The sequence below is a fragment of the Phaethon lepturus genome, unplaced genomic scaffold (assembly GCF_000687285.1).
Source record: "Phaethon lepturus isolate BGI_N335 unplaced genomic scaffold, ASM68728v1 scaffold51800, whole genome shotgun sequence".
Taxonomy (NCBI): domain Eukaryota; kingdom Metazoa; phylum Chordata; class Aves; order Phaethontiformes; family Phaethontidae; genus Phaethon; species Phaethon lepturus.
The window spans coordinates 46,567-56,709 of record NW_010513615.1 but is presented as its reverse complement, the minus strand read 5'-3'; the positions used below and the strand labels follow the sequence as shown (position 1 = coordinate 56,709).

General features: G+C 38.9%; 1 protein-coding gene across 1 annotated transcript; it reads left to right on the top strand.

The window, feature by feature from the left end:
* The first annotated feature begins 1,125 nt into the window (after positions 1-1,125).
* GPRC5B (G protein-coupled receptor, class C, group 5, member B) lies at positions 1,126-8,374 on the top strand. Its single transcript, XM_010290418.1, has 3 exons — positions 1,126-2,131; positions 6,786-6,898; positions 8,330-8,374. Exons 1-3 carry the CDS (start codon positions 1,126-1,128, stop codon positions 8,372-8,374), a joined length of 1,164 nt encoding a protein of 387 aa, XP_010288720.1.
* The last annotated feature ends 1,769 nt before the right edge of the window (positions 8,375-10,143 follow it).

Here is a 10,143-nt window from a genome sequence, read left to right as displayed (position 1 = left end):
CCGAACGGAAGTCTTACTCTGAACATTTCATGCAAGTGAAGGTTAACAGCATCAGGTTTCGTATCTGGTACACGTAGTGTTTCCTTCAGACTGCCCTTACAGGGCAGCTATCGCTGGGGCGGACTCTTCATTTAGCAGTTACGTTTTTAACAATCTCCTTTGCCCTGCTTTGCTTAATAAAAGCAAATGCCGTAACATATACCTTTTTAAAGCACCTAACCCATGTTCTTCCTAAAACTTAAGCTGGGACTCGTCCAGGCTTTTGGTCCTGAGGGCAGAGTGGGATGTGCTGTGTTCCTAGAGAGTTTACCATTGTTCACTGCCTGGATTGGGGAAAGTGATGCTCTGGTTTTTGTTGTTTGTTTCCTTTGAATGGCTTTGGACTTGCTAAGCAGCACAATGAGTCATTCATTTTTGATTAGTTGATTGATGACACTGCATGTGTGCACCATTGTCACAGAATATGGGATTTCTTTAGCTGACCATTCCCATTTGCAAAGGCAATCTAATACCTGGGCTTTGGAAGAGGATGAAAGGAGTGCATATTATAACTGCCTATTGACCAAGCTTGAAAACAAGATCTTCCTTTTAAAAAAAAGCACAATGTTTCTTTTCCTGGGACTGCTCTATCCTTAAAAAAAGAAAAATTAAAAAAAAAAAAGTGGTTTTGACTCTGCCTTTATTCCAGTAAAAGGTGCCAGGCTGTGAAACAGGCTAATTCTGATAAAACTTAACACTTGCATGAGGCCCAGAGCAGTGTACACATACTTGGAGCACCTGAATTTGAACAATAACATACTGTAGATAATGTATTATTTTGCAACGGGATACATAATTTCTTCTGGTTGTGTTTTAGGATATTTGCAGGGGCAGTATTTGGAAATGTTGTTTTCAATCTGTGCAAAGACAGAAGTGAGTCAGTTTGCATTCTGAGTACAACAGACGAGCGCAGCTTTCTGGGAGGGCAGCAAAGGGGACTAGGGGTAGGCTATGCCAGCTGCAAATCCAGTGCAAAAAACCAGTAGACATGTGTTGCCGAAACAAGCTGTGCTTCCAATTGCTGTGAAATCATCCGAAGTGAGCTGTAGCTAAACAAACAAATATTTTGTTGTCTTGGACAGAAAAATGAAAACCTACCCAGCTGTTGGTTTCTTCCTCCTCTTCGTGATCAGCTATGGCTCTTCTGAAAACTCAAGTACGTCTAGAGGGTGCGGACTGGATCTTCTTCCTCAGTATGTTTACCTGTGCGACCTGGATGCCATTTGGGGAATAGTGGTGGAGGCAGTTGCGGGCGCAGGTGTGCTGACCACGTTGCTGCTGATGCTGATTTTGCTGGTGAGGCTGCCCTTCATCAAGGACAAAGAGAAGAAGAGCCCGCTGGGAATGCACTTCCTCTTTCTTTTTGGGACTCTCGGACTGTTTGGGCTGACGTTTGCTTTCATCATACAAGAAGATGAAATGGTGTGCTCTACCCGAAGATTTCTATGGGGAGTTATCTTTGCCTTGTGCTTCTCGTGCTTGCTAGCTCAAGCCTGGAGACTTCGTAGACTAGTTCGACATGGGAAGAGTCCATCTGGCTGGCATCTAGCTGGTGTGGCAATCTGCCTGATGCTCGTTCAGGTCATTATTGCAACCGAGTGGTTAATACTGACAATTGTCAGAGATAACAAGTTGGCCTGCAGCTACGAACCAATGGATTTTGCTATGGCTTTGATTTACGTTATGTTCCTGATGGTATTCACCATGGGATTTTCTCTTTTCACTCTCTGTGGAAAGTTTAAGAAATGGAAGAAAAACGGAGTATGCCTCATTATAACACTTTTTTTTTCCATTCTGATTTGGGTAGCCTGGATGACTATGTACCTCTTTGGTAATGCTGAGCTAAAGAGAAGAGACAAGTGGAGTGATCCCACTCTTGCTATTGCACTGGTGTCCAGTGGTTGGGTGTTTGTTATTTTTCATGCCATCCCAGAGGTCCACTGTACCATCCTTCCATCACAGCAGGAAAACACTCCCAATTATTTCGATACTTCACAGCCAAGGATGCGTGAAACTGCTTTTGAGGAAGATATACAGCTTCCTCGGAGCTACATGGAAAATAAAGCCTTTTCAATGGATGAGCATAATGCAGGTAAGAATTCACTGTAGAGGACTATATCTTTCTGTACTAGTCAAGGAAATAATCTGTATGAGACATTTTTCAGGTGTTCAAAACAAGGGTCATTACAAATACCATACTTTTTCACACTGTGTGTTCTACCCTTTTAGAATTTTCATAACATGTCACCTAGTGGGGGAAAATAATAAAAAAACCCCTACACAATAAAGAAAATACATCCTCAGTTAAAATTATTCTTCTGCATGTTGGTTTTTCATTGAAAAACTGAACAATTTCAAATGCAAAGCCAACACTGAAAGCTAAAAAAATTCACTGAGGGGAAAAATAACTTCTATTTTAAAATAGTTTAAATGAAATTTTTTGTCACTATCAGTTAACAACATTTAATATGAAATATTTTCCAAAAACCCAGGAAAAAAATCAAGTGCTCTATGTTACAAAATGCTCAGCCTCTTGAGCAGCAAAATAATTACTATTAATTATATTTTCATTGAAGTCGGATTTAATGCCATTTTGTGACACTGGAGGGGGGGAAACACAAAGCGGCGTATAGACAAGTTCAAAGACGGTCTTTGTTCTGACAGCTTTGACATCTGAACAGAGTATGCATAGATAGAGGTTTCCAGGTAATGGTTGCTTTCCTTGTCATACCTGTTTGGTGACATAGAACAATGTGTGATGACACATTATTAAAATGGTTTTGAGTAGTTACTGAAAGGGCCAGCAACAACTGTTAGCTTAGGAGATCCAAACCATTGCTGAACATCTAACTCGTATCAGAAAATACACAGGGATGCTTATCTGCGCGGCGAAGGGAAGCGCGAGCCCGCGGGTGTTCTGCGGTGCAGGTGGTGGTCTGGTGCTGTCCCCCAGTCGGATGAAGGATTTCAGTACAAGTCCAACTGCTTTTTACTCCCTGCGATTGAGAAGAGGACTTTGGTATCCCAGCCAATAGTTGCCACGTGGCTTTGGCAGCCCCCAAAAGAAGGCTTGGGGCACGTTGTCCAGGCACTTCACCTTTCTGTTGATCTTTATGTATCTTTGATTTCCTCTGGGTTTGATGTTTCCTCTGGGTATAGACCAGACACGGAGGAAGATGGCACTCTTGTTTGTCACAGTGTCAGGTCAGGAGGGCATTTTTCTTCTAAGTGTTTTAGCAGGAACTTTAAAGGTCTCCTAGTACGAAAGCTTTGAACAGAAGGAGTTAAGATCCTGTGAGTGTATACCAAGCGCAGTGGTAAAACAAACAAAAAATTGCATGGATAAAAGAATGGTTGTTTATTGCTAATGTTCCAGAGTAGCAGAGGCAGCTTCATGACGGACTGTTGAAGTGACTGTTGAGTGTTGAGATGACTGCTCATCTTTTTTTGCTGTCCTCCATTCCCCGTTAAATTAATTTCATAGTAAGGTAACTGCAGGGACTTCGGTGGAGCTATTTCTGACTCAGGAAGATCTAAGAACAAAACTGGATCTTTCACTCTGTCTTATTCCCATTCATGCATACATTTTAGAAAGAACTGGAAGTTCCCTTTCAATCTAATTATTTAGTGATTAAGTTTTTTAGTGAAATGGATAGACGTATGACAGCTATAAAATCATTATAGGATTTATTATAGTGCAATATATGTTCTGTTTCAATCTATCTGAATTTTATGCAATACAACACAAAATAGATTTCCTTGTCTGATGCCCTTATTAATATTTATCATAATAAATGCAAGTCATTCCTATTCCTATGGCATGTGGGAGAAGGATTCATGCATTTTTAATACATCAAAACAGATTCATTATTCCTTTGCAGTGGTTCTTTAAGTAAAGACTTATGACAGCAGGGTTTGGAGAGAAAACTTACTGGTATGGTAGAGACTTAAAGTAAACACAGGTAATAATACTCAAGTCACGTACTACGGCTGCTGAAGTGTTGGTTTCAGTCAGATCACTGTACTGATGGTCGTCAGTGGCTGAGCACCTGGAATCTATTAGCAATTGGCTCTCTGCAGGTATGTAGAGAATGCTCTCTCTTATTCATTTAATTAACCTCAATTCAAGAATTCATCATTAAGCACTCAGGAATTAAAGGAAGGGTACTTTCTTCAATTATACTTAAGAATGATGTTTAAGAATAGAAGAGTAACTAGTTGTAAAATTTTGGAAGACATGATAACCGGAAAACACCTCTTAGTTCCCTGACTGTAATATTTGTTTTAGTAAGTAGTTAGCTTTAAATAGAAAACATGCTTGGATAAACATATTTTCCATTAATTCTTGTTATTTCCATTAATACTTGTATAAAGTAATTTAGTAATTATGCTCTTTTTTTTCTCTCTTTTTAAAGACTTTAAGCAGCATTTTATGAGGCTGAACAGCCTTTAAACAATAGGCTCAAGCAAGCATACGTTCTCCTAGTTTCTCGCTTTCTTAGCAAAATGTAGCTCCAAGTTATACGTACCAATAAGAGCTGTTCTATTCCAGTAACATCATTAAGCATTAATAAAGCAAAACTATTTTAAAGTCAGTTATTTAAACATCATTTAAACAACATGCTAATCTGGGATTTTAATGTTCATATGATAGGAGAGTTGAGGTATCTACTTAAAAGAGTTATTTTCATACCTGTTGTCTTGCAAAAATGTTAGTAAAGTATTTAGAAACCCTGGAAAAAGGCAATTTGGATGGGTTCTCAGTGCTCTCTGGAGATGCAGTGCGTACTAGTAGGGCAACTTCTGTAAGGCAAAGCGAATTTGCCTTCTACATGAAAAATCTAAATATGAAATGTAGAGTGCTACAGCTGTCAAGAAACGCAAGCCTAAGCAGCTCTGGTACTCAACTGAATTTTATTTAATAACTTTTAATACTACAAGTCACCCTTGGAGCCAATGCCTAAAACCAAAGATAATAAAACTTAAAATAACGTGTTAGAAGGAGACTTTGACATGACATTAGCTCAAATCTTCTTGGCACTATTTTTTTTAACCTATACATCCTCTATGCAAGTAGATATATTTAATAGTAATGGAAAAAGTACAAGAAAAAATGGTAAAATGGGTATGAGAAAAAATTCCAAAATTAGTATTTTGTCCACAAGCTTTGTCTCTTGATTCTCATGTTAAAAGAATTTTAGAGTTATTGCAATAATAGGGAAGGAGGATTTAGCGATATGTAATCAAATGTACTGGCTGTTTAAGGTAACTTTGAAATGACGATGGAAATTTTCTGTAAATATTTTCTGTAAATACTTTAATGATAGTATGCATTATAAAGAGGTTTTTTTCTTTATCTGTATTAGCAAATACCAGTGCAATCATTTAACACACAATAAGAATCCAAACTACAAAGAAAGAATACTACTGACCCTGAGATGGTTGAATATGAAATAAAAAATACATAATTCTAGTATAGGCATTTTCATCTTTTGTTCTTCCAGTGTCCTGCAAAAATATCTAATTTTAAAATACAGAGCAAGTGAGGGTCTGTGCGTATCTGAAGTCAACAACTGAGCATTTGCAGGGCTGGATTTCCGAGTATCTGTGCTAAATCATTACTGTTCCTCATGTCTGCGCACAACTCCCAAAGAGAGGAGCAGCAGTGGCTGGGGGACAGCATATGGCAGTAGGATCCATTTAAATCTTGTTCCACGCAGTGCAACTGTATTAAATCCTGGCTTCATTAAAGTCTATGCTGAATTTCTTGTAAAATTCAGCTTGTTCATGATTTCAGCCAGAGAGTGCAGAATTGTAATTTGAATTAAATCTAAGACAAATTCTTGCCCCAGGTGCCTGAACTAGGCATGTTTCTGTTACCAACTCACAGATGAGTATTGCCTGTTGTAACCACGCAAGTCGCATGGATCAATGAGCTCTCTTTCCTGGCCACAGCTGAATTCAGTGAACGTTATTTACCCCCAAAGCAAAAAGAGAGTTTGTACGTGCCAACCCCTAGACTGGTTTAGAGAGAAAGAAGCATATCCCCAACTGTGCGTCTCTCTCATTCAGAATATACATCTTGAAACCAAGCTTGTGCTAAAATTAACGGAGAGATTGATGTATTTTGGGTATAAATGTTCTGAAGGACAATCAGTATCTTCTCTTTTGCTTCAGTCTTGCCATGTTTAAGCTATTCAAAAGCAATATTTACTTCATATTTCTAGTTTCTCAGAGTAAATATAATCTGAAACATCTGGAAAATCCTTATACGCTAGTCATGCTGAAGTAATGCTCAGGGGGGTTGTGAGCATGCTTACTGGCTCGAGCAATGTTTTGGATCCTTGTCCTCTGAATTTGATAGAAAGCAAAATGTAATATCACTTTACTTAACCCCACAGTATCCAGACCAGTACAGTAAGCACTTTGCAAAATATACCGTGCAAGATACGTCAAAGGTTCAGTGATTGAAAACATTTGGCTCCTATTGGAATGAGATGAAGCAAACTTCAAAAATTTCATTGCAAACAGTTAATTTTATGTAAAACTGATTCTTCTGTGATCCATCCTTAACTATGTGAGAAAAACTGCTGTTCAAAAGCAACGTGAAAACTGGTATGGCAGCATAAAAGTTAAAATCAATGGCAAAGTTCCTGGTAACTAAACTGGAAGCAAGGTATTTTTATGATTTCAAAGGAGACGCATTCATTGTGTTCCTAAGAACGATCTCTCTTTTCTAAACACAGCACTAAGAACGGCAGGATTTCGAAACGGCAGTTTGGGAAGCCGACCTAGTGCTCCTTTTAGAAGCAATGTTTATCAGCCAACTGAGATGGCAGTTGTGCTAAATGGTGGGACTGTAAGTATCAAAATGTGATGATTTAAGAAATCTTTGACATGCACTGATATATACAACCACTGCTAACTGAAAAACCTTATGCTTTTAGCTTATTCACAGCAGGGGGAAAAACTATAAATGAAAATTTGGGCAGCGAGTATGCATGTAATGCTTCCCTTCCCTCTAGAAAAGATGTAATTACAAAGTATTTTGCATTTCTTTACTTGGCTGTTCATGTTTTGCAGTGTAGCTTGAGTGAACCAAGTTCTTGGTGAGACTACATATTTAATGGCCCTTTCAAATTAACTTTGTGTTAAGGTATTTAACATAACTATCAAGTGACACAATTTCTAACCTGATTTTTTTTCAAAATACTGTGAGTCACACAAATGTTTACAGACCAATACATTACTTCAAATAAGAATCACTGTTGCAGATAGTGGTGGTCTCTCACATATCTTTCATTTTCCTGTAAAATGCATGTGATTCTTTGTAACTGAGTTACAGATGTTTACGTCTCTGGGAAAGGGATTCATCAAAGAGGAATATAGAATATTTTAATGTGAATAGCATTGATTTTTCTTTCCTAGACAATAGTTTGGCATGCCATTCTTTGATGGACCTGTTTTTCTGCAGCCTGGTGGTTGTAAGAATGGCTTAGTGATCTGATGCCAAACAGACTTTCTAAACGTTTTCCATACGATGTGTAATTTGTACTTGAAGACATTTCATATAGCAGGCGTACTGTTGAAAAAGAAGAATTTTCATCCCCATATTTTTCATGCATACCTACATGCTTCTTAAAAATCTACCCATGAGCCAGTTTATACTCATGTGAGTTGAGTTTTCTTTATTTTGAATCATGAGCTGATTCCATAACTCAACCTCTACATTTAAAACCAAATAATGCAATCTGTTTGCAGGTCCCTTTTTGTTTTTAAATAAGTAAAGTTTTGGTTGATTTTAGTGCACAAAAGGGACTAGATACAAGGATTCTCCTGTGTGGGTAAGACAGTGGGAAACATATCAACTTGAATAAAATGAAAAGGCTTGTGCTTTGCTGTCAGTAATGAAGAGCATCCTTCTGATGTTTGGATTTATCTATGCCTACGTTTTCTGATACTAGAATATGCAGCTTGGGGAAAAGGCAGTTTAAGGATGAGAAGCTAGAGAATTTGGTTTGTGTTTGGGTTTTTTTTGTTTGCTTTGTTTTGAGGTGGATACAAGCTTACTGGAGAACATCAGATAGTAAAATGAGAGATTAATGTGTGTATATATAGTCATGGTTTTTACAGAGAGTTAAATGTACTGTATGGGTGGAAGATGAGTTTCCTTGTATCACTTCGCTCTGGAAATACTGTCTGGAAAGTTGTCATGTACATGTAGCATGGTAACACTGGTTTTTGAACAGACTAGATCTCTCAGTTATGGGTTTATTATCCTTATTTCCAGATACCAACTGCTCCGCCAAGTTACACTGGACGACACCTCTGGTGAAAGGCTGTAGGCTGTAGAGAATAAGCATCCTTGTTGCAGATGTTGTTCCCTGGCAGTGTGTCTTTGAGGGAGGAATCCATAAGAGTACCAGAACAAAGCAACAAAACATCCAGGAGCTTTCGAAATCCCACAGAGGATTTTGTCTAAAAGTGAACACCACTGAATGGAAAAGATAATTGCAAAAACAAAATTGTAAAACTGAAGCTGAATCTAATTTAAAATAGAAGTAGGCACACCTTAAATTGGAAGAGGGGGATTCTGAAATGTAAGATATTCTCTTGTCTGTAACTAGTGCGCGAGGCAAGCCTGTTTTTGTTGGTTGCCAGTTGCTTGCAAAATACCCTCCTCCCCTAAGCTGAATTCATGTTGCCACAAGAGATTGCCACTACAGTGTGAAAACGTGCAGGATTTCTTTCCATATTGCTCCTTTTCCCTTCATTTCAAACGTCATGAAAAGTCCCTTGTTTGCTTCATTGCCTAGCTGTTCAGTGAAGTCACGTAGCACCATGTGTAGTCAAGCATTGTCACTCGGTGGCAACTAAATTACCATTGCACTGTAGCCTGATACTCTTCTCCTTAAAAAGCTGGTGTAGGAAATGCAGTTCTGGAGGGATGAAAGCTCTGTGCGTGTTTCACGCGAGTTATGGAGCTTCCTGAAGCAGAGGGAAAAAGCATAGGTCCAGCTCTCCTTGGCCGTCTGGGATCAATTCCCCGTTATTCCAGCCTCAACCCCAGGTGTGAGGAAAGAGCCACGTGCTCGCACGTTCTCCTACAGACAAAGCCATTAAGTGAAACTTTGGAGGGACATATTTTTGCAAAGACTTAGCTGGAGCGAGAACGTGCCTCGAGTTTGCCAGGAGTTTGTTGTGATGGTGGACTAAAGGCAACCCCCTGTACGGCCCGGGCCAGGCTGTTCTGTTGGGCTGATGGCGTCGAGCAGGAACGCGGTGGCAGCCGGGAAGTACTGACCACCTTTCAGGAGAAACTCAGCAGCAGGCAGGGTCAAGACCTCTCTTTCTAATCCCTGGTCGTACGAGTAGTCCCCTTGACTGCAGCTGTTCGTGCATTTAAATGTGGTTGTGCATTTTAGTGCCTAGCTAGTAGAATCTCCGTGCTGGAGGTAGTTTCTTGTTGTTTGTGGTTTTTTTTCAAGGTGGTTTCTTCCCTACTCCTCCCACACACACACTTTTTTGAGTTGATATAAGGCAGACTTTCGCAAAGCTCTTCACCTTTGTTTTCTACAGGTTATTTAAAAGGTTCCCATTGCCCATTGTTTGTGCCATGGTTTTTCATTATGTTTAAGCAATCATTCCTTTATTTAACATTTAATACATATCAGACATTGAAAACATCATTGTATCCTCACCGTTTGGCCAATATTAATCTTAGCTTTCCTCAATACTAAAGGCTAATTGTTTTTACTTGATGGTATAGGAAACATATAACAACTAAACTTTGCATATGCTGTGATAAAAGTATATATTTTCAAACTAAAAAATACAATGTACAAATAACTGAATAGCTTGGTAGCTTCACAGAAGGAAGTTACTTGCTGTATACTGCAAAAGAAATACAAGCTTTTTATTTTTCAAGAGTCTTCCTGATTCTTCATGTACCTCCATTTCTACTGAATTAGGAACCTAGTCCTGCAGACTTGTACTCGCATGAGTATTCCCATCGACACCAGTAGGTCTACATACAGGTACAGAGGCTGCAAGACCAGTCCCTGAGTGTTGCACACAGATACATATGTGTATATACATATGGAA

Excerpts from the sequence above, each read along its gene's own strand:
- GPRC5B (XM_010290418.1), top strand. The coding sequence starts at position 1,126 with ATGAAAACCTACCCAGCTGTTGGTTTCTTCCTCCTCTTCGTGATCAGC. Across the intron at positions 2,132-6,785 it reads AATGGATGAGCATAATGCAG|CACTAAGAACGGCAGGATTT; the intron begins GTAAGAATTCAC and ends TTCTAAACACAG. Across the intron at positions 6,899-8,329 it reads TTGTGCTAAATGGTGGGACT|ATACCAACTGCTCCGCCAAG; the intron begins GTAAGTATCAAA and ends CCTTATTTCCAG.